This window comes from Symphodus melops (genome assembly GCF_947650265.1).
Source record: "Symphodus melops genome assembly, chromosome: 9".
NCBI classification, from domain to species: Eukaryota; Metazoa; Chordata; class Actinopteri; order Labriformes; family Labridae; genus Symphodus; species Symphodus melops.
The window spans coordinates 13,015,109-13,042,226 of NC_136699.1; the positions used below are offsets into that span (position 1 = coordinate 13,015,109).

At 41.3% G+C, this 27,118-nt stretch overlaps 4 protein-coding genes across 8 annotated transcripts; 2 read left to right on the forward strand and 2 right to left on the reverse strand.

The window, feature by feature from the left end:
* cabp2b (calcium binding protein 2b) lies at positions 1-10,822 on the forward strand (the record flags this gene model as incomplete). Of its 4 annotated transcripts, none has more annotated exons than XM_079352940.1 (7): positions 1-84; positions 1,126-1,392; positions 7,995-8,025; positions 8,118-8,252; positions 8,910-9,019; positions 10,138-10,285; positions 10,365-10,822. In XM_079352940.1, 7 exons carry the CDS (start codon positions 1-3, stop codon positions 10,388-10,390), a joined length of 801 nt encoding a protein of 266 aa, XP_079209066.1. In that variant the 3' UTR covers positions 10,391-10,822. The 4 variants fall into 4 exon arrangements, with proteins under 4 accessions (XP_079209066.1, XP_079209067.1, XP_079209069.1 ...); XM_079352941.1 differs by lacking the exons at positions 1-84; positions 1,126-1,392 and adding exons at positions 5,276-5,649; positions 5,992-6,195; XM_079352943.1 differs by lacking the exons at positions 1-84; positions 1,126-1,392 and adding an exon at positions 5,278-5,649 and having other exon boundaries at positions 10,365-10,818.
* Positions 10,823-13,540: 2,718 nt separating this feature from the next.
* On the reverse strand, positions 13,541-15,355 carry crybb1l1 (crystallin, beta B1, like 1). Its single transcript, XM_079353104.1, has 6 exons — positions 15,299-15,355; positions 14,989-15,086; positions 14,757-14,875; positions 14,538-14,670; positions 14,307-14,449; positions 13,541-14,215 (listed from the first exon to the last, which is right to left on the reverse strand). Exons 2-6 carry the CDS (start codon positions 15,079-15,081, stop codon positions 14,044-14,046), a joined length of 660 nt encoding a protein of 219 aa, XP_079209230.1. The 5' UTR covers positions 15,082-15,086; positions 15,299-15,355; the 3' UTR covers positions 13,541-14,043.
* Positions 15,356-16,472: 1,117 nt separating this feature from the next.
* Positions 16,473-18,732, forward strand: cryba1l1 (crystallin, beta A1, like 1). Of its 2 annotated transcripts, none has more exons than XM_079353105.1 (6): positions 16,473-16,542; positions 16,904-16,986; positions 17,107-17,225; positions 17,410-17,551; positions 17,649-17,791; positions 18,076-18,732. In XM_079353105.1, the coding sequence occupies exons 2-6, from the start codon at positions 16,912-16,914 to the stop codon at positions 18,221-18,223; spliced, it is 627 nt and encodes a 208-aa protein (XP_079209231.1). In that variant the 5' UTR covers positions 16,473-16,542; positions 16,904-16,911; the 3' UTR covers positions 18,224-18,732. The 2 variants fall into 2 exon arrangements, with proteins under 2 accessions (XP_079209231.1, XP_079209232.1); XM_079353106.1 differs by having other exon boundaries at positions 16,484-16,546.
* Positions 18,733-19,548: 816 nt separating this feature from the next.
* LOC306829757 (uncharacterized protein) lies at positions 19,549-26,406 on the reverse strand. The gene is made up of 6 exons (XM_079352904.1): positions 26,167-26,406; positions 24,894-25,075; positions 23,535-24,649; positions 21,862-22,815; positions 21,581-21,688; positions 19,549-21,001 (listed from the first exon to the last, which is right to left on the reverse strand). Exons 2-6 carry the CDS (start codon positions 24,994-24,996, stop codon positions 20,312-20,314), a joined length of 2,970 nt encoding a protein of 989 aa, XP_079209030.1. The 5' UTR covers positions 24,997-25,075; positions 26,167-26,406; the 3' UTR covers positions 19,549-20,311.
* Between the last annotated feature and the right edge of the window lie 712 nt (positions 26,407-27,118).

Here is a 27,118-nt window from a genome sequence, read left to right on the forward strand (position 1 = left end):
ATGTTCATCATCATTCGGGAGACGTCCACCGCAGGAAGCGCTCCTGCAACGATGAGCGTGCCATCGGAGAGGAGTGCAAAACAGGTATTTATTTTCATGACGGTGTAAGTTCAGTATGAGTGTTCACAGTGTTCGTGTGTGTAATGATTTCTCTTTCCTTTCCTCATAAACAAACTTTGTATTGCTTTCATGTGTTTAGGATCATGTGCATGCTTTTAGTAATGCACTGACTCAGATTTGGGTGAATATGTTTGTGTTGCAACAAACTCAGTTTAAAAAAAAGAGGTAGTTTTACGATGATGATTTTCTGGAAACTGTAAATTGTAGATATTAATTAAAAAGAAACAATCCTCACATATTTGGTGTATCTTTATGTTTACTGACAAGATGCTCTTTATTGTAAGAGGAAACTCTCCTGTGTCTTAGACGTGGAATCTTAACTTTGTAGGATACAAAGCTTAACCATTGTATTTCTGTATTTCTGTTCTGTTCTGTTTAAGTTTTCAGTCAAAAGTTGACGTAATGTAACTGGAACAAAAGATCTGTTTGTCTATATAGGATCTTTCTCCATCAGCTTAGCTTTATGGTAAAAGACTAAGCTCAATAGGCCTCAACACGATGAGAAAAATGTGCAGTGTGCGATTACATCATTCAATAATGCGATGACAAATAAGGTTTCTCCGCATGTATCATGTATCTGTTTCTGAGTCTATCCACCCTTTCGCATGTTGTCCACATTAAGTGTCAGCAACATGTCCCTACTTCATATAAAATAAGTTACATTTGCAATTCTTCTCCAACAATTCACGCTTAGTCTTATTGGCAAGATGGTGTGAAAGCCCGGCTAGTACACCCAGGGCTCCATCTGATGGGGTTTAATAAAGCATGGCATGTATTCATTTAGTAATTTAATTCATCTTTTCATTGCTATGAAGGCAGTCTTTTACATTGTGTTAATTGAGCATGCTTTTATTTGTCATTACTGATGAAAAACTGTTTTTTTCTTGTGCTGCTCACGAAAATTCCAGACGTAACACAAAATGACATAAACAAAGTGGGGGGGTTTTTGCATCAGAGAGTGAACACTGGTTTCCTGAGTCTCCACCTCTTGGCTCCCCTCCTCAGGTGCAGGCCGCCATCAAGAAGAAGGTGGAGAAGCAGAAGAGGCGATCCATCGACCAAGGAACTGCGGACGTGCAGATCACGTCACCTCTTCCTCCTCATCTTCAAAGACCGGCGATGATGACAGCAGAAGCTGAGGGGGCTGAGGAGAGTGAGGAGCTGGAGCGGACTCTGGAGGAGATGATGGAGGGACCACAGAGGAGAGAGAACGAGACAGAGGAGGCTGAGCCTGTCGACCTGCTGCCCATAGTGGACTCTGTGTTTGGACAGGTAGGAACACATCTGAGGCTGTGTGTGTGTGTGTGTGTGTGTGCGACCCATGAATTCATCCTTGTGGTTGTGTCTGTGTATTCGGGTGTGTGTCTGTCTGTGAGCGTGTCATGTGCCTCTGCATCAAGTTATCCGGCCTATTGAATGTCCCGGTGATGCCCTTATTGAAACCCTATAAGCTTCTAATTCAAATTAAAAGCCTGGCTGCTCTCCAGATTTTCTAAGTAGCCATCTCTCCCTCGTCTCATAGAGCAAAAGACCACAAAGCTGCAGGTCAACACACTTTTCCCCATTTGGCCTTAAATCTTCTGCAAATGGCAATGTCAACTAAAAAGCACTAGGGGCTAAACCTAAGGATGCAGATAGCGTGTGTTTTAGAGGCTTAAAACTCCTTTACTTTGGGAGACTTTATGAGAGTAATCCGCAACGGATACGGCCGTCGTCAGCCACAGATCTGACTCGATCTCAGCATCCCATCACTTTCATGGTAAGCAGTGACACACGACACAGCTCAGTCGGCTACGAACGTTAACAGCATCTGTCGCTCCCGAGGTCAGACATGCGGGATCATGGTGTGAGAAAGTGCCGGCTTTGTGTGAGAGTGTGTATGAAAATTTAAAACAAAAAAGGATTACTCAAGCCACGCTGACCTCAGCATGGCTTGTGAGTCAAGGATTTTTTTCTTATATGACAGAAGAAAATAACCTGATCCCACCAGCACACACAGGCCATTTTTGTTCCTGAGGTTAAAAACAGGAAGTCATTAAATCAAGACAAAAATGTGATGTCAGGGATGATGCATGTGATTTAAAATAAGAGAAGGACGACTGAGCGAGTGAGTGGGAGTGAGGACATAAGAGCCTGCTGAGAAGAAAATAGTATCTTTTGATAAACCTTTAGAACATGAAACATAATTAACAAAAATCTTCTCCTAACGTTGTATGATAAATAATGTGAAACAGATCTCAGCCTTCACCAACCACAACATCAAATATTTCTTACATGTTCATGCATCACTGCTGACAGTGTTATATACATCATGATCCCCTCCATCCTCACTGTCTAGTCTGTCTCTTCTTTCCTTTCACTGATTGACAGCTCTCGTAAGTGAACACCGGCTAATGCACATCTGACACCAGATCAGCTCATGATACGTCTGGTTGTTACAGAGGAGTGCAAGAGTACGCTGAGTCCCCAACAAAGAGCAGAGTCACTTGACCCAGGCACTACCCATCTCAATCACTTACCAATAAATACACACACACACACACACACACACACACACACACACACACACACACACACACCACATGATAGTGTGTCTGGTGTGAAAATAAACCTCCTAGTGTCAGACATCCAACGCTGTACCCTGGACACAAGCAGCATATAAACACACTCAACATACAGCAGCGTCTCATGTGCGTGATAAATTGTGGAGAATCAGCCTGCTATTTAATCAGGCTCAGTGGTATTGGATGTGTCTTGGTTTATTAATGTGGCTGTAGGTGTCAGTTCTGTTGAGGTTGAATTGAGTTATGAGAGTAGATTGAATTTACGATGACTTTTCTGGTTGGATTCGTTTGGAATGTGTTGGTTTGTTCTGTTGGACTCAAAGTGGTTCAGGTTTAAGAAAAAACTACTGAACTGATGAAACTTTTGTGTAAGAATAATCAGTGAGGAAATACTAAGTACATAGATGCACCTTCCACCTGAAGCTTTTTTTACCACCACAAATTGTCACCCCTCATGTTTAGGTTTTTTTTTTTTTTGTTTTGTTCTGACACCATGTGTTACTTTACACTTCTATTACATAAGACTGCAGTTCTGTTACAAACACTTCTTTGACAGGCTTTGTCGCTCTGCTTTATTAGCAGAAGATGTCTGTAACAAATGAATGGTTCGTTAAAATACTTTAGTCATATTTTATCCAATCAACAGCCCTCACATCGGTCTTCATGCCCTCTGGATCCATCCCTCTTAGAGTGTTTCAGCCCAAACAGTCTGTTTGTCAGTCTTCTTTTTCTGACTAGATTTAATTTACAGTGTTCGCTCTTAAGCTGCACATCACTCCTCTAGACCGTCCTCTGAGCGCTCCCTAAAATAGAACACAAGTTGTATAATTACTGTAAGTCTTCACTGCAGCAGCTGTCAGATTTATTAGATCTATCCTAAAGCGGCCTCTAGTGGTGACATAGGTTAACAACTAAGGATGTCACATGATTTACGTTTTAAGGGCCATAATACAAGTCTCATAAAACTGGATAAAAAACATGTTTTTTTTTACATGTAAGGCACAAGTGTTTTATTTATATATTTTTTCTTATTGGACGTTTTCTCTTATCTGTTTCAAGCTTAAGTTAATTATTTGTAACTTTTGCTGCAATTCTATAAAAATTGTGAGTTCGGCCTTTTTCACGTTTTTCTAGTGTTCCAGTTAAGTAATTCTAAACTACAAAGCACTTTGCACTTCTTGACAAAATTATGTTTCTTTGACAAGTCTGCATTGCACTGTTAGTATACATACTCTGACATCAGTTTCTATGTTGAACACGGAAAACTACGATATTATGGGTATTAAATATAGGAAAATGTACTTTAGATTATCTTACCAAAAATATAAGAGCTTACACGCACACACACACACACACACACACACACACACACACACACACACACACACACACACACACACACACACACACACAGACTGTGCTACATTTGGTTGCACTGTGATAAGACTTGTAACAGATGCTCACCAGACCACTTATATTGCACTCAACTCATTTTAATGTATTTTGATGTATCATCATCATTTTAGTACGTTTGTCCAAACTAGCTCCAGGGAGTTATAATAAATATCTGACTTTGTGCTTTTACTTCACGATAAGTCCATCCGGAGACCTGATCAGAGTCTGTTTCATAAGATGTCATTGGCTCTGGTATCTAAGCTCTTCAGTTTAGAAGTTTAGTACGTTTTGAACTTGGTAGGATATCTAAGTCTTTCTCTGAAAACAGTTCAAACTCAGAGCTCAGAGATCAACTCTCACATTTTACAGGAAAAAGGGAGGATTTGATAATCACGTTTAGTTAACTGGTTAATTTTTGAAAAAGCTTTTCACTCTGCGCACCACAAGAACTCTGAAATAATCGCCATTAATAAATAAACTGTGTCAGAAAAATCTTTTTTAAACTTTATTTTACCTGCTGCTGTTATGGTTGGTGACATAATAATAAAACACTTCAATCAATGCATACAGAACACAGCTTAATCTGCAATATTTTTGCTCTGAAGATGTTTTGATTGAACTGTTTTCCTTCCATCTTTTCTATAAGAATTATTTTCTCATGCTTTGCTAAAAACGGTTAAAACTTGGATTAAAAGAACATTATAGAGTCTTATCTTATTATTGTAAAGCACTTTGTGCTACTTTTAAAGTATGAAAAGCGCTTTATAAATAAAGATTGATTTGATTTGATTTGATTTGATTATCTCTGACAAAATGTTCATTGAAGATAAAAGTTTATTAGTTTTTTAATGTATGCTTTCATCACTGTATCACTTCCTCCTTTCTTAAGATCGATCCTTCCATCAACCCATCTTCCCCTTCAATCTTGTAGAGATTAATCCCTATCTGTTTATATCTCCTTTATTCTCACTCTACAACTCTTCACACTGTATAGAGGAAGTCGTTTAAGTGCTCATGCAACATATGGACAACCGAGAGAGGGAGGAGAGAGCAAGCAAATCCAAAAGGGTGGGTGGGGGGGAGGGATAAAAACATTTTGAGTGTGAAGAGGAGCAAATAGTGCAGCTGCTGCTTTGAAGAAACAAACAAGTGAGCTGCATTTGAGAGTTCGTTTGGGTTTACTGGGTTTGCTGCTTTGTAGACTTTGGTTGATATAGAGATGGGCGGAGTCATTAGAGGTTGCTCATGCATGGATTAGAGCTTTTTTTTTTTTTTTTTTCCATCTGAGCAGCATCAAACGTGATGACTGATTGCAAGCATGGGACACAGAGCGAAGTCAGAGCTCGAGTCTGAGCCCGACTCCTGAGACATCCACAGTGAAGAGAGCAGCAGAAGAAGTGGACAAAGAGATAACAACTACAAAATAAGATCTTAAATACAGAGATAAAAGTGAAGGACTATATTTGGAAAGCTGGAGGACACAGACAAGGGGAGATTGTTTGTTGACCAGGGCAGTCTGCGGGTAATGGGCAACTGCACCAAACCATCAATGAAAAACAAAATGAAGAAGGTAAGCGTGCTGTCTCTCTTCGTGGTTAGACTGGAGCTAACGTGTTACTGTCTAACATTAATGTGAAAACATAAGTACTGTCATTTTATTACAGAACACTTAATCTGCTTTGAGTAAACTGACATATTTTACATATTTGTCAGAAAATAACAGTAAAAGAAATCATTTAGCTTTTGCAGCTTTTGGACTATTTGAAGTTTTTCATCCGCATTCTAAATCATGTTTGTGTGAAAATAATGGCTTTATGATGTTCCTTGAAAGAAATGTGTTCAAGAGTGGAGAAGTCGGTCAGACATACACTGTATGGCTGTGGTTGAATAACAGTCTGGTCTGCCTCCGAAGGGGGTCATTGATGGGCCCCTCAGGGGCGCGATGAGGGCAGAGGGCCAGCAGAGTCTGCAGCCAGAGGGAGAAGAAGAGGATCAGGACATGGAGGAAAAGCCGTACAGGGACACTTTTGGTGCGCTGGTGAAAAACTGCAACATGCTGCACAACATTGCGGGGCCGGCTTGCGTCTTCCTTAAAGAGGGCTTTTCTCTAACACTCGTATGTACAGTAACATCACATCAGAAATGTGAATCCTGTGCCCTCAAACAACTTCCATTTGCGCTGATTCACTCTCATCCTCACCATGGCTGACCCTCCTGCTCACCACCCAGCCAGCTATGTAATCCCATCACCATCCGTTACCATCAAAACTGCTGGCAACACATGCTCTGAGGAATCAATCTTTCAAATCCATGGAATTTATTGACTGGCTTTTGGGGAGCTGACACTCAATTGTGCATCACACAGAGTGATGTGAGGTAAAGAGCTTAAAAGAAAGAGTAACGAACTGACCTTGGCCCCCAGAGGAGGCCCCTGAAAGCTCCAGGTTCTCTCAAAAGCAATTCAGTTAAATCCAATATGTGTCATCCCATTCTTTCGAGCACAATAAGATGAAATGGAAACGATTTATGGTCGGTCCTCTGCTTTACTTTTTCTGTAAATATAACACAGTGCTATTTCCCTAATTAATTCATTTTAATTCAAAGTAGTACAAAAAAAGTAATTTAGAGAACATGTAGGCAGAGTAGTGCCATCATTACGCAGGCTGTTATACACAAATGATTTCTTATACACATAGAAATGTGCTCTACCAACAACTTGTGTCCCGCGGGGTAAGAGAAGCATGTCAACCTGCTCTACAACTTAGTTTTTTACTTTCATGCAGTAACTGTCCTTAAAAAAAGACAGTGCCATTGACTTTGTAGCCTTCCAAATTTTCTTACATTTTTGCTTTCATTTTTTTATGATCTGTGTCTGTCTCTAAGTGACTCCCATTAACCTCCCGTCATAAGTTTAGCAGTATCAATAAAATACCAAGCATGCAACTATGCAGCAGTACCAGGCCTCTCTTTTTTTTACTCATTAGTGTTGTTAAATCAATTGTTTTGAACTTGGGGGAAGTCTGTTCAGTTTGGTTCAAACTTATGCATTTCATTTGTTGAGTGAAATGAAATGAGGAAGGAAAAGGAACACAAAAGTAAATGAACCAAGGATCTGAGAGGATTAGTCCCATGTTTTTCTCAGTGTAAAGCTCTTAGTGAAACATCGTCAACACTGAACCCTCCACTGTGTTGTGTTTGTGCGGACTTGCGTGAGAGCTAGAGTGCCTTGTACATAGATATTAAGTATCTACAGTATGTCCATATTGTATGTGTGTCTGAACAATGTATACAAGGGTCTACTTACTAACTAACCCCACCCCCCCACCCCCCCCCCCCCCCCCCCCCCCCCCCAACAAAAAAAAAGAAAAAAACTCATAATCTCCAGATGTTTGTTGCCTGGTTACTTCCCACAAATAATCTGGTGATTCCTGGTGGTTTAATGTTGAATGAGTTGTCATTTATGGCTATATGATAATGCAATACAGTTTAATCCATATAAAAAACAGTTCTCATTTCTAGATGCACTGAGCTTTAAATACAGCTTACTGAAGAGCTGCACCACATTTGTTAGTTATGTTACTATATAGATAGCTCTAACAATGTATGAGCTGCTCAATTTTAAGGAAATGAAAGAGGATCATTTAAACTGTGTACATCTCATACAATCAATCCATACTGTTGAACCCCATCAGACCATCGTCCATTCATCATTTCTCTAATTTTCCTCTGGTGACTTGCTGTTTGTATTTACAATGGGTTTCCCGATTCAGTGGTTGTTTGAACACAAGCTGGTTTTGTGTGTGTGTGTGTGTGTGTGTGTGTGTGTGTGTGTGTGTGTGTGTGTGTCTGTCTGTGTTAAAGGTTTCGCAATGTAAGAAATGTGAAGCTAAAATGTGTCTCTGCGTCCTCTGACAGGACAGAGAGCTGAGACCAGAGGAGATTGACGGTGAGGTGTTTTGTCTTCAGCAAACCTCCAGCATGTAAAACACATCAGCTGACTGACAAACACTGATGTGTCTTTTATCGTCTTTCTGTCAGAACTCCGCGAGGCGTTTGTGGAGTTCGACAGGAACAAAAAAGGCTACATCAGTCATAAAGATCTCGGGGAATGCATGAGGACCATGGGGTACATGCCGACAGAGATGGAGCTCATCGAACTAAGTCAGCAGATCTGTGAGTGGAACAACAACATCTGATAGAATAGAAACAGAACCAAAAGGCAATAGAAAAAGACAAAAGGAAAAACAAGATAAGATCCAATCTGATCTTTGAAAAGAACAACACACTGGAATATCTGATGTTACAGAGAGAACAGTGTTCAATAGGGCAAACTATAATAGAACAGGATAAGAACAGGAGCAGGTACAAATACCAAAAAGAATCAAATGGAAAACCAAATTGAATAAGGATAAAGAATAAACTGAACGACAGGCTGACATAAAATATAACAGAACAAGTAAGGGCCAGAAAGATAAACAGAGAGCTGAATAAGATAAATTGCAAAAGCATGGAAAAGAGAAAGAGTAACAAAATCAATGGAAAGAAACAGAACAGAATAGAACATGCCAGGACCCTCAGTCAGGAACATACCACATAGAACAGAACAGAATAGAACATCATGAATGCAAGCACAGTCGGAACATAACATTAAAATAGGCAGACTAGTTTGTTGAATGGATTTGTGCTCTTACGATATAATTTTGTGAAAATGATTCAAACAAGATAAAAAAGCAAGTAGTAACTGTTACATAGAGTTCTTGGAAAGGATTATGAGAGTGAGTGATGAGATTAGAGAGGGACGGACGTGACCCATCACTTCTGTGTTTGCAGGTGGAGGGAAAGTGGACTTTGAGGATTTTGTGGAGCTGATGGGACCCAAAATGTTGGCCGAGACAGCCGACATGATCGGAGTCAAGGAGCTACGAGACGCATTCAAAGAGGTCAGGATACGCAGACTGATACTGGAGGCTGAATGCGAGCAGCTATAATTCAGCACACAACTGATCACAACATTTAACCACTATTAATAGCTGCATTGCAAAATTTGCTTGGATGATGTGCTCAATAGCGTAATTATTGTCTTACATGCTGTTAAAGGAAAAATAAGTACTTCTAAAAGGATCAATCAATGTGACTCATTGAGAAACAAGAGTTTTGAAAGATATTTAAAAAACTTTTTCTGTAAAGATATTAAACATCTTAACATGCAACATTTCAGGCACTCAAATATTGCATCTTTTGGCATGTTGTAAAATAGCCACCTTAAAACACGGTTTCATGAAGATTTAAATAAAGACAATACCTGGAGTTTTTCCTACTTAACACTTTTTATAACAGACAATTTTGACATGCCACAGCAAGAAAATCCCCAGCGTGGTAGAGAACGTTTAAGGCTACTTTTCCACTCAGGGGAGCCAGCTCTATGGTCTGCATATTAATCATGCAGGAACAGAAAATGAGTCATAATTGATTTAATTAGAGCTGCATTTGTCTTGCTGTGACAAGTCAGAACGCCTGCTGTGGAAAAAGCTAAATGGGACAGGAATTATGCTCACAAAGGTTTCCATTTAGACCAAAGGTCAGCCCGATACAAATGATTTACTTGAGGCGATTTAAAGTTCCAATTAGTTGGCAGTCATTGAAGTGGTAAAAAAAAACTTTTGATACACAATCTTTTCTAGTTAAGCTTGTAGTGTTTCTACAACTGTCTGTAGCAGTTAAGAAGGTCAAATACAGTACAATATTATTTCAGGGGTGCTGAACTGAAACCCGAAAAATATCTTAAATTGCAGATATTATCAGACAGAATGAGCGGCCAGATGTTAATAAGATGATTCAATTCAAGATGATTCAATTCAATCGACAGAAGTAACGATGGTACTAAAGTAAAAAATGAAGAATTTGAAAATGTAATCTTTTAAAACCCTCTATTGGCAATACAAATTATGACACTGTGGTTGTCTTTCAAACAAACTTGTGTATGTTTCCTGATGATGTGAAGTACAAGGAATACTTACATTTATGTGTAAGTCTTAACATCTGTCCTCTCTGTGTCCAGTTTGACTCTAATGGGGATGGTCAGATCAGTTTAACTGAGCTGCGTGAAGCAATGAAGAAGCTCATGGGAGAACAGGTGACCAACAGAGAGATCAACGAGATTCTTCGAGACGTTGACCTCAACGGAGATGGTCTGGTGGACTTCGAGGGTGAGAGTATGCCCACATTGGATCTCTGCAGAGACTAAATGAGTCCTCTCCTTCTTACACTTTCCTTTTGTCTTTTCAGAGTTTGTGCGGATGATGTCTCGCTGACAAGTTCACCTGATCATGTTACAGATGAACAAAGAAATAGTGCAGCGACTGGATATGTGACCACACTACATTGTAGTGAACATTATATGTCTGCTCTTTAGAGCATGTATCTGAAAATTCTATTTTTTATATTTTATAAAGAAAAACAAATAAATATATTTTATTTGACTATAGCACCTAACCTATGACTAACACAAAGATTCACATGTGAACTTGGGGTGCTGCATTAATATGTATCATTTAAACTACAGTAAAACATATCAGAAGCTTCATAGAAAAAATGTATGACTCTGTTTTAGATGTATTTTTATGTATCGATAGTTTCCCTTTGAGTGTTAAATCTTGTTTCTAAACTGTTATATTCTTTTTCTAATTAAAGAAATGAACACAATTTGATGTTTGGGCAAATTTCTCTTCTGTTGGAGAGTTAAAAATGGGGATATGTTTTTGTAAGACTGAAAAGGCCTTATCCTTTGACATAAGGCTGCATCTTCTGGAACTATCTTAATAAAACATATTGTATGATTGCCCTATTATACTGTACAATGCCAATTGTCTCAATTCAAAATCTGAAAATAAAGGATGTAAAATAATTTCAAGGAATGGTAGGCTGGCATTTTGTAAGACACAAAATTCAAAATCAAGGCAGCTGACATATCCTTAATAATAAAACAGAAATATACAGCAGCATGCAGCCACCTAGAGACAATGTGCTGAAGTGCTTGGGGAAAGATTTCATGAATAAACCATCATGCAGAGACAGCAGATAAGTCAAAAACTGAAAGATGTTTTGATCCCTGTAGTTTGTACGGATAAGCGACAATAAATATAAAGGGGGTATTTTACACAGTGATGATGATCTTCTCATTAATTTACTGCCATTAATCCCAGCCTCTTGATGCTCACAATCATTAACAATATTTCCTGAAAACATGCAATTCTTCCAATTCTAGGTCATTATTGACAAGTGTGTCACAAGGAGACTTTTCATCAGGAGGGCCTTAAGCATTTAAAGGGAAAGTTTTACTACTGACAAATAAACTAGTAAATAATCCATGGCATGTGTAATTTGTTGATCTTGTCAGTGTGTAGTGATTGTGACATTGATAACTCATAATGGACAGTCCAAGTGAATCTCCTGTCGCACAGATTCATCACTATAATGACACAATAAAGTGTATACCTTCATCCGATTCTCATCACATGGAACAGCATGATCTCCTGTCCTATAATAGTATTATAATATTATTTTTACATCTTTAATACAACTTCTGAGAAAGCACCTACAGATGTCATTATGCACATAAGACCAGCGAAAAATATATAAAATCTTAATGGATTATCTGGTACAACTACAGTTCAATCAGGAGAGACTTAATTAAGAATGAACAATTATTTATTACAATGAAATGTGCAACAATTGTAGAATGAAATGTGCAAAGTCTTTTGGGGGCTAGACTCCGTCATGACGACTTCATGAGCTCCGAGGGGTAGTGAGGCCGACGCGGGATAGGATGCCCCCCTGTGGAGTCTAGACACTGGTGGTGGTGAAAAGGATGGAGGCTGAGAAGAGGAGTGGGTTTCAGCCGGGGCCTGGACTCTGCTGAGCTGGAAGGAGGTGACTGGGGTGGAGGAGGGTTGCGGCGTATGCCTGCAGCTACAGGATGACTGGAAGAGAGAGAGTTTTTAAACTATTGACAGCAAGCCATTGATTGGTAGAGAAAGTTCGTGGCAGAGTCTGGTTGGTTAATTCCAGGATGATACACGCCCATGATCACCTGCTTGCCGGAGAGAGATACAGGTGGTAGTAGGGGGTGTGGTTTAAGAATTAATGAAGAGGTGAATGAATGAAAGAATAACACCAGTCTTCCTGTCTGAACTTACGCTGAGCTCCATTTCAACCACAGTCTGTGGCCTATTGTTGTTCACTAGGCCACAGACTGTAGTTGAATTGTAGTTATACCTGCGGGCTATTTGTTGTGCTGGGACACTAGTGACTCTTTTCATTAACAGTGCATATCTTGGCAGAGAATACACAAACAGACCTTACTACATAGGTACTATAAATACAGTGCATGTGTTAGTTTAATTTGCTGTGTATGTGAACTAGCTTAAACTGACTCGCACAACAAGCTAGTTGTTGCTATAGGCTATATGTGGGCTATTTAACCAAATGAATATAACAGTGAGTTAAATGTTTCATTTATGCCAACTTTTCTCTCAAAGGTTTTATACACATCGTTATTAAGTGTAATTGAGTCCCAAACAAATATGACCACAAAGACTTTCGCAAAACCGACCCATTTCGCTCCAATTTACAAAACCTCAAAGATCTTTGCAAAACCGGCCCCCTTTGCTCATATAGTTTTGTGCACAATAAAAACACCCTAGCACCTACAGTTTAAAAAAGAGGGCTTGAGTGGGCTTAAAAAACTTGTGCTATGAGTCAAACATTCTATGTGAACGTTACATTGATTCATTATTGTTACGTTTAAAGTAAGCATCACAGTGCATTGCTAGCTACAGCTCATAGCTGTTTTAGATCAAAATAGTATTTTAGTGTTGAAAATTGGCCGTAAATTAACAGCAATTGTAAGGTAACTTTATTTTATTCATGAACCCCTCAATACCACGTAAGTGAGCAGAGATATTTTGAAAACAGTATATTTATGCCGAAAGTGCATAAACTTGACCTATGACTGATTTTAAGCAATGTATTAGACTGTATCGTTGTCTTTCTGATAATGGGCACAAAACACAAGCAATGCAGTCTTTTTTGGAGATTTGTTCACACATGCCCTTTTATTTTCTGAAGAGATAGCCTATATTTTTAAATTTCCCTATCATAAGGCACAATAAGCACTGTTATCCTATAGCCTAAACAAATAGCTTATGCTCTCAAGATAAGTACTCTAAAACTATTACAAGAATTTTTGTTGTAGTTGACTAATTTTCAAATCTTCACAGATAAGACTAATACACATCACTCAAACAAACATCTGTTAAAAAGATTTTCTGAGAGCACAAAATTAATGAATTCATTTATCTGGTGCAAAATTTGAGTTCTATTAAATATTATTTTATTGTCTGAGTTGTTCATTGATAATTCCATCAAGGTGATAATAAGTAATAAATAACAAACAAAACATCTTTGAAATCAAGATTTTCCTTTTTATTGAAAACTTGGCCAGGATTCTGTACAGCAGAGAGGATGTGCTGAGCACAGGGGCAAGAAGTCGGGAGACAGGGGGCTCTAGGGACTCAGTTTCTTGTGGTGCATCAAACCCTGAGCCGAGAATCGAGTATGTAAAACAGCCACAGGTATTATGTTCCCTCTCTGGAGTGTCAGAGCACTATGAAGGGAATTGAGTGAGGACTAACAAAAATGAGAAAGGAGGGGAAGCAAAACTCAGCCCATAGGGGAGAAAGAGAAAAATAGAGACAGAGAGAAATGGAGGGTGGTCTGCAGGTCCTTCCACTGAGGTGTTTCTTTAATCAGGGGCCGGTCTAGATCCTCACCCTTCCCTTCACTGCCTTAGATCATAGAGCATTAAAAGTACTGAGGTAAAGCCTCAGACGTCTCTCCCCCTTTTCCTCTTCCTCCGCCCCTCTCCCTCACTTCCGCTCTTTCTCTTTCTCTCCTTCCCTGAGCCTCACTTGCTGGCCATGGTGTAGCAGCCCTGTTGGTGCCACTGCATGTCACGGATACGCCTCACGGACTGGAACTGAGGATGACGAGCACCATACTCGTTGAAGTGCCTGTAGTCACCCTTCTCCAGCAGGTACTGGCTGCCACGATAACCAGGGAACTGGTATCCCACAAAGCTGGAGAGAGAAGAGGAAACATGTTGGTGTAGGATTCATTAATGTGATTTGATTCCATATCCGTGGTGTTTGAGCTGAACGTGGCACTTACGTTCCACAGCTCACGATAATGCTGCCCACTCTGTCGGTGAAGCCGTAGGAGAACAGGCTGGGGACGTCATCGTCCATGATCTCCATCTTGCGACCCTTAAACTCTCCAACCTCGTACAGGCAGATCTTGTGCTTCTCAGGGTCCTGGGAAAGAAAAAAAACCTAGTCAAGGAAATGCTTTTTAAAAAAAAGGAAACCTTGAGAGTATATAACCAAACATGTTTCCTTATACCATTCTGACGGGCCTGAAGGACAGCAGGTAGTCGTTCTTCTGGCAGTTGCTCCAGGAGTCCCAACGAGGATACTCTCCTTTCTCCAGGATGTACATCTCACCACAGAAGTTCATCTGCTCGAAACCCACGAAGCTGCAGAGGAGATGGTGTGATGAAAATGTTTGCAAAGACAAGCCGTGATGGGGAAATGCACAAACAAAAAATCTTTTTAAACTTACGGTCCACACTCAACGCGCAGGGAGCGCACACGGTCCATGCCAAGCTCACACACATTCATGCACTCGTTGCTGATCTCAATCATGCGGCCCTGGAAGTTCTCCTGGTCGAACACGTACATCTGTAGGCACAAAGGCTCAGGCATAAAGTTTCTGATATGATAAACACAACATAAATTAATGAATTTTTGTATGCTGTCTGCAAAAAACAGGAGCCCATGCAAAAGACGCCCACCTTATAGGACATCATTCCCATCTCAGACTTCTTGCCCTGAGCAGCTTTCCCATCAGTCTGGGAAGAAGCCTTGGACTTATCTCCACTGGACATGATTACTATGGTGGAAAAGAAAAGAGGAAAACACTTAGTGAGAGGGAGTATAATGCTCATATGACAAATGTTACCTCTAATTTGTGGAGGTAATAAAGGATGCACAAGAGATGGAGAAAACACTCTTATTGCATGAATTTGAAAACAGATCTAGAATAACCTGTTCATGTAACCTATACCTCACCCTCTATGTACAGTATGTGTGCATGTGTCTTACCTGTCTGTGTGTGTGATGCCTGCGCCGAGCCTTACTCAGAGTGTGTGCGGCTCAGAGTGCGCCTCCTCCTTTTATACGCTGGCGCTCATAGGAGAGGGATTATGGGTGGAGAAACAAACCTGCTGAGGTCAGAGACAAAAGACAAAAGAACTCCCTCATCATCACAGAGGGACAGACCGAGTTGATGGGCGGGGGCAGAGAGGACTGACAGAAGCTGGGGGACAGAAATAATACAAACTAATGTTAACATCAACTAAGTGTCACATTTCAAATTTAAATTCAGTAACCTGAATCACAGTTATGTCTCACAGAATGTATATTTTACTTTCACCTTGCCACACATTTTCCAAAATAAAAAAGCAGTTTACACCTGCAGGTGTTTTCTTTGTTGAAGGTAGGCTGTTATTTGTGGACATTGGGATAAGCTATGTGGCTTCATACTGCATGTTTCCAGAAAGGTGGAACTAATAAATGCTATGTTGCAGGCCTTGTGTCCAGGTATTGCCAACATTCATGTGCGATATAGTACATATGAATCAAATACTTCAGCGATGAGCCCAACCAAACTTTTTCTCTGCAGACTTCCAGACACAAAGCTGCCGACCCCCATTTGATATCAGGGCATGATTTGAATGTCTAACGTATGTTTATTATAAGTAATTCACTGTTGGATCACACTTTCAGCGTAGTCCTAGCCTATAGGTCCTGATTCCTGAAGGTCCCAGAACTCCACATTTATCAAACTCTACTTTCACCCTGGAAGCTGCGCGCGCAAGACCAAGTTACCATTGTGTGAACAAAACTGAGATGAAAACTTGTAGTTTTTAACGTTGGTTTTCAGACTCATCTAGTTAGCTACTCCATGTAACTAAGCAGGGCCTCTCTGCCCCGCCTTTAATCCCTACATTCATCACACCGATCCCGGCCCTTTGTGCCGGGGCACGCGCCGTACTGCTGACCAGGGTCCGAACATACCGGAGCGCCTTTGTTTCAGAGCAGCAGCCGCTCTATGGGATCTGCTGAGCTGGCCGCAGCACTTCAACAGCGTCCAGCGGTCGCAGAGCTAAACCGGGAGCGCGCTTCGCCAACTGTGCGAATGGCCAGAACTAGAAAACGTGCACACACACAAACCGGCGCGCTCCCCGACCGTCCATATAAAACTGAAGCGCCAGGTTCTGTCAAAGCTCTACGCGAGGCAGGCGGTAGGCGTGTTTCTCCAGAGCTCTTCTATTAAAGTACAAAAAGTAGGTAAGGCTACATTTCTGATTTCACTAGCACACAGAGTCAGACAGACAAGCAGGCAAACAGACAGATAGGCAAAACTTAAGCACGCTCTGAAACACCTGAACAACTTTAATTATTGTATGAGTTGTGTTTCATTTCTAAAGTAAATGCAATGTTGTTTAGCCAAACCTACTTAAGGTTTTAGTTAAATTTCTAACTTGAAGTTTTTTGTTTAAACGGAATACCTTACTGTTAAAACTGAAAAAAAAAACAAACAGTCAAACCTTTGATATTTTAAAGGATTTAATTTCCTCATACAGTTTCTACCTAAACCACCTTCTTTTCACTTACCTGCTTCTCTGTTTTCATTTGCAACCACAGGAGTAAAGATGTACAGAACTACAAGGTATCCCATGATGCAGCCCCTGGTCAACTCAGGGATGGGCATGGCTCCTTTCTTTAAGGTAAACACCCGCTCACATTTGTGATCAAAGTATGTGATTTAAGATCTCTGCATATGCAATATAACTGTCAACGTGTTACCTTCCTCCTTTTATGCTTCCTCTCCGATCGATCCCCACCAGGTGACTGTTTTCGAGCAGGAGCATTTCCAGGGCAAGTGCCTGGAGTTCACCTCCGAGTGCTGCAACATTCAGGAGTGTGGACTGGACAACATCCGTTCCATCAGGGTGGAGAGTGGAGCGTAAGTTTCGCTAACTCTTTCTCTGGCGACAAAAAGACAATAACAAAAATAAAGCACACTGATGGCGTGAAACAAGAAAAGTTATGTTACTCTTCTTGACGTCTCTTTATCCATCAAAACATCAAGAAAAGAAAAAGAGGAGACTTGTGTTGACATCTCTCTCTCTCTCTCTCTTTCTGAACAGCTGGGTGGGTTTCGAGCACCATGACTTCCAGGGCCAGCAGTTCATCCTGGAGAGAGGAGAGTACCCCCACTGGGATGCTTACAGTGGATCCCTCTCCTACCACGTTGAGCGCCTCATGTCTCTGCGCCCCATCTACTGCGCTGTGAGTTACAGCTTCCTTTTCAGTGACCCTCAGGACAACAAACAAACTAGGCCAGGAAACAAACATGTGATTCTCTTACTTTGTGCGCCTCCTGCAGTCTCACCAGAGCAGTCGCATGATCATCTTCGAGAAGGAGAACTTCATGGGTCGCAGTGTGGAGATCTGCGATGACTATCCCTCTCTGCAGGCCATGGGATGGATGATGCCAGAGGTTGGCTCCATGCACGTGCAGTGTGGCGCGTAAGTACCTGAGAAGTGTAAACAAACAACCTGTAAAAATGCCCCTCAATTTTACACCTCAATTAGGGAAGTCTGTCTCATACCTCTTAATCTGTTTTATAAGCCTTTAACCAAGAGCAGTGTTATAAAGATCAGGGATTTCTGTCTGGCAGAGTTTGCTGTGTCACTCTAAGCCTTTATTTGCATGTGGTATTTGTAACAGACATACCAGCTGAGAGCTCTCGGTTTAGCAGCTGCTAAAATGGTCCTTCTAATACTCTCTGACTTCTCTCCCCCTCCTGCAGCTTTGTGTGCTACCAGCACCCCGGCTACAGGGGTCAGCAATACATCATGGAGTGTGAGAGACATAGTGGAGACTACCAGCACTGGAGGAACTGGGGCTCCCATTGTCAGACCCCCCAGATCCAGTCCATCAGGCGCATCCAGCACTGAGAGGAGGACAGGCTGAGACTGAGACAGCGATCCCCCCACCCCCCCTTTACCCACAAACCCCCACTCTGTCTTTCTCTCTCTCCTCAAACCTTTCCTTTCTCTTGACTTGAGCCGCCCCCAAAACCACCACTGATGATTTACAGAAGCTGCCAGAGTGTGATAAGAGACAATATCGCACTGTTAAAGCACAGGGAAACATATGCTCCATATACACACACATGCTGACACTCATATAGTGTCTTTTTATTTGGTTTAGAGCTCCCTACACTTACATGCAGACACACACCTGCGCTGTACTCTCACCTGAGCTGGGCAATGATGAGTGGAGACGTTTTTCAACAAGCTGGAGCCAAACAGAGGGGAGATGAAGCTCCAACATCACACCGTGACCAGGACCCCCCCCTCCCCACATTGCAGCAGACTGTGCTGCAGTGCAGCTCAGATGTGTTTTGTTGTTGTGTAGGACATTGATCCACAGGTTGAAAACTAATAAACTACTTTTCAATTCATGTTTTCGTCTTTCCTTACAGAACAGTGTGTGACTATATTTCTTTATTTCACCAGGTTATTTAACCCATTGAGTTTAAAATCTCTTTCACAAGGATGACCTGGGCAAGAGGACAGCAGCACACCTCATCATATACATTACATAATTAATATAAACAGTTTACAAACTATAAGTTAAAGAAATAGCTATTACAATGTGCAAATGGGTTTGCAGATAAATGGAGTTGCAAAAAACAAAAACTGGAAAAAGTTAAACAAATGGTTTGCAACTTAATACCAATAATGTTGCACATAAACATCATATATAACACGATTGCAATCTTGGAAAAAAAATGCAACACAAAGAAAAACAGACACCAAACCAGTGATAATAAAACATGTACATATTCCTGTTTTACCACTACTCCAGTATACAAGCTGTCCTGTTTTAAATAAAGCCGTCAATGACCAATTAGATCAACTTAACGTGCTTAGTAATTGTTCAAAGTTGTCAGGCAAAAAAAGAAAACAAAACTAAAAAATTAAGTCACCTTACAATTGGCAAACCAAATACTGAGAATTATAATCTATAAAGGTATGTTTAAAATATTAATTTTAAAAAAAGGTTTTTATTAACTTCTCTGTCACATTTTTTAATTAACTTGACATTTAAGTTTTCTCTTTTGATCTTTAATTAAAAAAAAAAAAATTCTTCAGATTTTTTTCGGGGGGCTTTTTGTCTTGATTGTAGAGATGGGTAAATAGATGGATAGGTAAAGTTCAGTTATTCAGTTATGTCAGGTGGTGGACACAGAATAAAGCTGCTGCGACACCAGGAGTAGAGAAGATTGCTTTACTGTAGAAATCACAGGGTCCAAAATGCCACTAGGAACATTATCAAACACAAACTTGACGGTAAAACAATGAAGACAAGAGTTTCCCTGGAACATTTACAAACATTGGAACGTAGGTGGACATTATTAATCATACAACTAAAACAGTCATAGTCATATTTACAACAAATAAAAAAACTCCTGATTTTCACAGTACAGACACCTGATTGTGTTTTGCAGAGAATGTCTTTCTAACTGTTCCATTAGTGATGTCTTCAACACTTGAAGTTAAAACAAACTTTGCTGAATATTAGAATAAGAATCACAAACTATACCGAACATGAACACAAACACATTTAGAGGCCTACGCAAAGTTTAAACATCTAAAAACACAAAAATGAACAATCCCAGTCAACTTTGGCAGTCTGAAAATGAATAAAAGTCAACTCAAGAGCTAAAACTGAATATATGCGTTCCAACTGCACGGAGCTGTTTATTTTAGTTTTAGTTCTTTTTAGTTTTTTACTCAACTTATTATGTTTCTGCTTTATTATGCAGGTCTTTATCTTTACTCCAAAACAACATGTCAGTTACAGCTCTTTTTTCCCAGCGTTCCCTCATGTGATCGTCAGTGGGCCTGCTCCTATAAAAACAACATCCGTCTACCAAAGCTTGATAAAACAAATTCAAGAATATTTTTCTGGGAATAAAAACAAATAGCTAAACACGAAGACTCATAGCAGTGAAGAGTCCTTATGGAGCGTTTTTTTTATCCAACGATGTCAATAACCTCGTCTGCCTCCTCTTCCACAGCTTCTGAAGAATCCGACCAGCTGATGATCACCGGTGAAGGGACGGGACCGGAGCCGCCAATCACATCAATATCCTCGTCTTTGCCATCTTCGCAGTTTCCTGTTGATCCCAGATGGATCTCCTCTGCTGAGTGTGAAGAGAGAAAACCCACAGGGGCAGATTCTCGGTGGTGGTAATCGTCTTCAACATCAACATCGATCTCTTCATCCTCTAAGCTCTCATCTCTCCTCGCCGTTTTTTCTTCTTGTCCATTTTGTAAACGATCTCTCACGCTGGCGTCCACATCGCTCAAGTTTTCTATCTCTGCTGATGCTGATTCAATTCTCTCAGATTCAGAGCTCATGTTTAATGTTGGATGTGCCATTGGTTTAAAACAAACTCTCTTGGCCACAGGAGCTTTATCATCCGGCTCCTCATCTGACTCTAAACTCCTCTTACCTGTCTCCTTGGCTCCTCCTGACTTGTCTTGTCGCTGGATATCTAATTCTTTCTGCCTTATTTGATTTTCATTTAGTTTCTCGTTCACTGATTTAGATAGACTGCTCAGTCCATTCATCTTGGGCCTTCCTCTCCTGCGACATGGTGGCTGTTTATCTGATGGTTGTTGCTTGTTTGAAAGGGGCTCATGTAGAAAGGGCATGCTGTCCTGCAAGACAAATGAACCTCACGAGATTATACAGACAACCCTAAAGCTATGACAGGCTAAGAGCTACTACATGAAGGTGATTTTCAAGAAAAATACAAATGTACACATTTACAGACATTCATGACCATGATGACTCTGTACAGCATGTGACTGGTTTGTAGGTTTCTGTTTGCCTGTATAAAGATGTCCGTACGTTTTTATTTTAATGAAGATAAACCAAAATACATGTAGAAACGATAGCAATGTAAATGTTGTGGAGTTGATATTTGAAGGTGGTTTAGCACGCTAACATTCGCTAGACAATGCTAAAGAAGCAAACTGAGGCTGATAGGATTTTAAGTGAGCCGACTTATTTTGTAAAGTTTTCAGCTCTTGAGGGTGCTCCATGAAAAGTTTGAGTTCAACAGAAGCGATCAGGATTCATCCTCTCTGCACCATAAGAGTCTGGACAAAATGCTGTCATCAGTAAAGAAGGCGAGTTATTTCTGCTTGAAGAAAAGTGAGGTATGACCAGACGCTTAGGATCAGTCACACCATGAATCACAGAATCAAAACATTTAGTCAAAGATCAATGCCAACCTCGATTTGGGCGTTCCTGAACCTGCTCCTGATTGGGTACGACTTCATGCTCCAACTACCATGTGGGTAGTTCCCTGATGATGGAGTGCTCTTTGTCTGATCGGGACTCTAAAATAGGCGCACACACACACACACACACACACACAGACACAAACAAACAACAACACACGTTTCTTTCAGTTTTTTGCACCTTTTCAGTCTTAATCTAACTTGTCCGATGGTGACAGCGGATAAAGTTCAATCAGAGGCATTAAAGCAGAGTTGTTTAAAAAGTTTGTCACCTCAGCTTCCAGACTCTGACAGCTGCGTCCCGGCAGCGTTACTCTGACTGGCAGCGGGCCACTCCTCTCCAGTTTCACGACAGGCTTCTGCTGTAGCTGCTTGTCTCTGTTATGAACTGTTTTCTCCCTTGCTTCACTCGATGATACGGGCTTCCTCCCCCTTTTCTTCATCCCCGTGAACAGATGTTGATTTTCTTTCTTCGTCCTCGGCCGTCTGACCCGCGTCACTGTTTCATCACTCTGTTGCAGTTTACTTATTTGCGAACATCCGAGTGGACGTGGAGTATTCTTTCGTCGAGGGCCTTCGGTCTGGGTCTTGGTTTTTCTGCGTTTGCTCAGAACAGCCACGGTGCCGCTCTGACTCCCCCTCTCCACCTCTTCCCTGGTGGAACAGCTGTCGACGTGCCGCTCGAAGGACTGCAGAAAGTTCTCAAGCATGTCATTCAGTTCTCCCTCTCCTTGCTGCTGCAGAACTGCCAATGCAGAGCTGGAAACAACTCCTCCTCTGCCTCCGCCTCCACCAACAACCGGTGAAGACTCGGCCTCCAGGAGTACAGGGCTACAGCCGACGCTTTTGCTTTCAGTCAAAGCATTGCCAGAGGAGGCATAAGTGCTACTGGCTGGGAGAAGACGTTGAGAATTTGGGCCTTCGCTGTTGTTTGGTAAAATGTGGAGGCCCATCATCACTTCCTCCAGGAGACGATCAATATGTTCAGGCTCAGTGGGTGGAGGGGCTGCAGGAGGGAGGGAAGTGGTGTGGAAGAGAGATGCCGCTGGAGGCACGTAGGAAGCTGCAGGTGACATTAGGACAGCTGATTGAGAGGGATGGAGGGCAGGGCTGGAGTCGGATAATGCATGATAAACATTGCAAAATCTCAACGGAGGGGAAGAAACAGAGGCTGATGTTGTTTGTTTGGCCCTTGCCCTCTTCGCCCGGACTACAGGGAGAGCATCCTGGAAGCAGAAAAGGTGTTAAGAGTTATATCAAATTCAGTCTGGGAATAACGAACGTGGTGAGTTACTTATTGGTCAAAACATTGTCATCAACTAATCACATAACCGGATCACAAATACACAACTACTAGTTTGTTTTAATCTTTCAAACTCTATCCTAACACCGGCTTTGACGGCATGAGTTTTACACACGTTTAAAAAACTGATGAATAACTCCAACGACTGATTAAGACCAGCTTTCATTCTGCAGCAGCAGATTGTGTCTGCAATAGAAGAAGAGTTCAAGATAAGACCATTTGTGAATGGAGTCATATATCAACTATCTGTAACAAAGGATTGTGTAGCTGGGATTTCTTTTTTTTATTACACAGGAGAGGTCACGAAAAGAAGCAAAAACCAGTTGTACAAAGCATAACATGTTTTCTTTGTTTTTTTTTAATCAAAGTACCGTTAAAAAAAATCCACTTTTTTTGTCATCTACTGGGAAAACTCAACATATTGGAATAGTTAAAGTAATTACAGATTGTGAAAGTTTCATTTGCCCTTCATGATGCTTAAAAATAAAATGCTATATCACAAGACGCTCAAATTCTTTTAAATACAGAAGCTAAGTGCATCTATTGAACGTTAAATTAGTCTTATTTGAACACAACATCAATGTGTCTCCCTGTCATCTTTCGATGATGTCACAAACAGGGTCGCAGTAGTTCATCTCTCACCTGGTTGTACAGCTGAACGATACTTTCTCCTCCCTCTCTCACTTCGCCACTCTGGCCGAGCTCCCACACTTTGCCACGCCTCCTCCTCTGACAGCTCTTGGCCGGCTTCAGTTGCTCCCTGGTCTTCAGGTGTAAGCTCTTGCCTACAGCTCCTCCACCCTGCCCTGTTCTGGGAGTCCTCCGACCCCACCTCTGTAGGAACATCTTCTGAAGCTTGCTCACCCCAACACTCTGCACCTCCACCGTCTGCATTAACGCTCCCCTAGCAGGCCCCCTCCCTCCGGTTTTTGCTCGTGGTCTCCTGGTTCCTCTCTCACCTGTTGCCGCTCTCCTCCTACCTCCTGCTGCCCGCCTCCCACGTGGTCGCCCTCTGCGGGGGCGCCCCTCTAGATGTGGGTTCAGGAAGTAGTTGATGTATCCTGGGATGTTATCGTGAAACTGCTCCAACTGCTCGTCCTGCAGATCTCCAGCTGCTGCTCCAGTCCAACCGCGGTCTGCAGACGGGGTATCTCTGCTTTGGTTTTCTTCTGGTTGATAGACGAGAGAAACTGGGAGGTAGGGAACTTGAGGGGGGAGAAGATGGGGTTCTGTCTGTCGCAACGTTTGGAGAGCACCCACATCGATTGTCTCGAAGGAGGCTGCTGGATGAGAGGGCGGCGCTGTGGTAACCTGTAGCTCCTCCGTCTGAGTCCACGTGTCTTTTTTACCATCGGACTCCGTCTCTCTCCGCAAAAAGGTGCCTTCGTTCCCCTCGTCTCTCCTCCACCTTCCCCTCCCCTCCTCATTTTCACCAGGAATCAGTGGCTCCGTCTGCACTCCTTCCTCCCTGTGCCGGCCTTCTCCCTCCTTACTTCTCCCTCTTGTGACCTCCACCAGCCCATGGATTCCCAGCTTGGCTGCAGCCGAAACAGCTTCTTGCCTCTCCTCCTCCCCCTCGCCAGCCATCTGTCCAGAGTACAGCAGTCTGACCAGGTGGAGCAGGGTGCAGGTGCCGAGAGCGCGAAACTCAAAGAGACGGCTCTGTCCTGCAGGAGGCGCTGGCAAGGCAGACAGGGAGGAGGAGAATTGGGGGCTGATAGCTGAGAGAATACAACTGTGTGCTGGCACAGAAATACCTGGAAGAGAGAATTAGGGTGTCAGTGGTGGTAATAAAGTCAAACTGTTTCATTGACACATCCAGACTTTAAATTGGGTGGGATTTTAATATTGTCTTTGTGCATACCTCCTTCACAGAAAACATAGTAAAAGAACAAGAGAGAGGCCACCCACTAGGAAGGCTACAGGCTCTGTACATGAGGCATGACCTAACTGCTATGCCATCAGTCCCTCTATGTCGTGTATTTGCGAGTGCATTTATACCTTCTGTCTTGAGCAGAGTGTCACAGAACTGGTTGCACTGCTGCTGCCTCTGCAGCTCGGCGAGCAGGAGGGCTTCAAACCCCGGCTTTTGGTAGCACCACATCTCTCCATACACTTCAGAGGAGGTCCAGAGAGGAGGTGGAGGGGAACAGATGGATACCTTTCCACTTGGTTGCTATATGCTGAATTCACTCAGAGAAGAAAAACTTTTATTTGAAATGTAAACATTAAAGAAACGGGATATTTCAACAATGCAGCCGGAACACAGTGTTAACACATTTATTTAAGAAGGAAAACCTTTCATCAGGATAATTAAACTAATCCATGTAAGCTGCTCTGACCTGGTGAGTCTGTACACTGTGTTGAACAGATGGAGATATCCATTATGACTCGATGAATAGAGTAACACACGAAGGATCAGTCTGTTGTCTGTGTTTTGTATTTGACTGATGATGGGTGTTGGAGTATTGTATATTAACAGAAGCCCCATTATAAACTCTTGTCATCGAATATACTTAATATAGGAACATAAACATTCATTAAACATTCATATACACATTTATATTCATCTATATTCCTTGTTAATACTGTATGTCTTTTTTATTTAAAATCTCCTTATAATAATGTCATATTTTTAAATATGTCAAGTTATTCTCATCATATTATTTAAATAAATGTCGATATATTATCTGTGTATGTGGTTTTACAAATGCTTTAGTCCCCAATTTGGTATAACAGTGAAACTAAACCTTAAACCCTATTTATTGCACACTTCATGTCATATCAATCAACAGCTAAAAATAATTTATACTGATGTATGGCTTGAATATCTTTTTTCACAGAAAACCAATTTATTTGCACAGCCAAAGCAAATTACTAAATCCATTTAAAAAAATAAAAAAATAATCCTGCTTTTTGAATGTTGCTTGTTAAACTTCCTGTCCTGGTTTGGTTTTCCCCCTCTCTTAAATAACAATGCATGTATTTTAACTTGATGAGACAGCAGGTAAAACTGTCTCAACATGAACTTTAAATTGGGGGTCAAAGTGAAGCAGCTGCTGTAAAGATCACAGACAGCTAGCACACAGCTAATCTAACAAGTCCAGGTCAATATCAGAACTGATGTGGTCATAACAGACAACCTGCAGGTTATCATGTCATTAACATCAATTCAGTGTCTCTACATTGTGTTCGATAGATTAGCTACTTTGTGGAGGATGAATGTTAGGTTATTGAACAGAAAGGCGGGCAGGTGACAGACATCTTCACTCACCGGTTTCAATCCTCGCTCTCTAAATCCTTCCCCACGTCAATGAAAATAAAATGTTCTTCTTTCTTCATTCTGCATATGTTTCAAAATAAGGTGAGATAAAAGACAGTCGTATTTTTATTTTTTATTTTTCCCCCGGCCGTTTTTGGGAGGTCATCAACGGGTCAGCGTGGTGATCGATGGTACAGGGGGTCAACACGCTGCAGTTCGTCGCTTCGCCACCGGGGGGCAAGAGAGTCACCGCGGGTCCACTAATACAGTACCGGGACCGAAGGAAAGTCAAAGAGTAGGCAAAACTATAAGTACGAGATGATTCACGTCTTATACTTCTCCTTTCGCTTTACCTGGATAAGTTTCAGGCTGTGACTTGTTGCAGCAGTCCGTGTTAAATAGTTTACTGAAGTAAGAGTTTGGCTTTAGTTGTTCCAAAAGTTATTCCACATTTCAGTAGAAGTGAAGGGGAACAATTGTTCGAGATCTTATTCTGTATGAAGTTGAGATTAAGCTCAAACGGTTTAATTTTGTCATTCCTCATTGTGCTCCAATGGGCAGTTTTTGCTTGCTGAGCTTTAGTGAGGGGAAAGTAACAAAGTGGACATGTGAAACTAAAGTATGTTTTCTTTGAAAGATTTGTCTACATGATAAAAACTCTTTACTGAAATTTCCATTTCGCTTCAGGATAGAATAATCTGCTTTATACGCCCAAACATAATACGTCCAAACAATCGCCTGATCTTTTCTGTAAAAATCAGGGGGCCACAGAGTTTAAGTGCCTTCGATGTAAAATATTTCAAAAGTCCAGTCCATAAAGTCAATACTACAAAAATAAATGTCTAAAAGTTTATTTGTAAACACACCATGGCCTATTGTCATGTATCCCAAATCTGACAGACTGAAATAAGGTTACTGTCAGTTTTTGTTTTTTTATCTTGATGTGAGAATCAACAAATTCAGT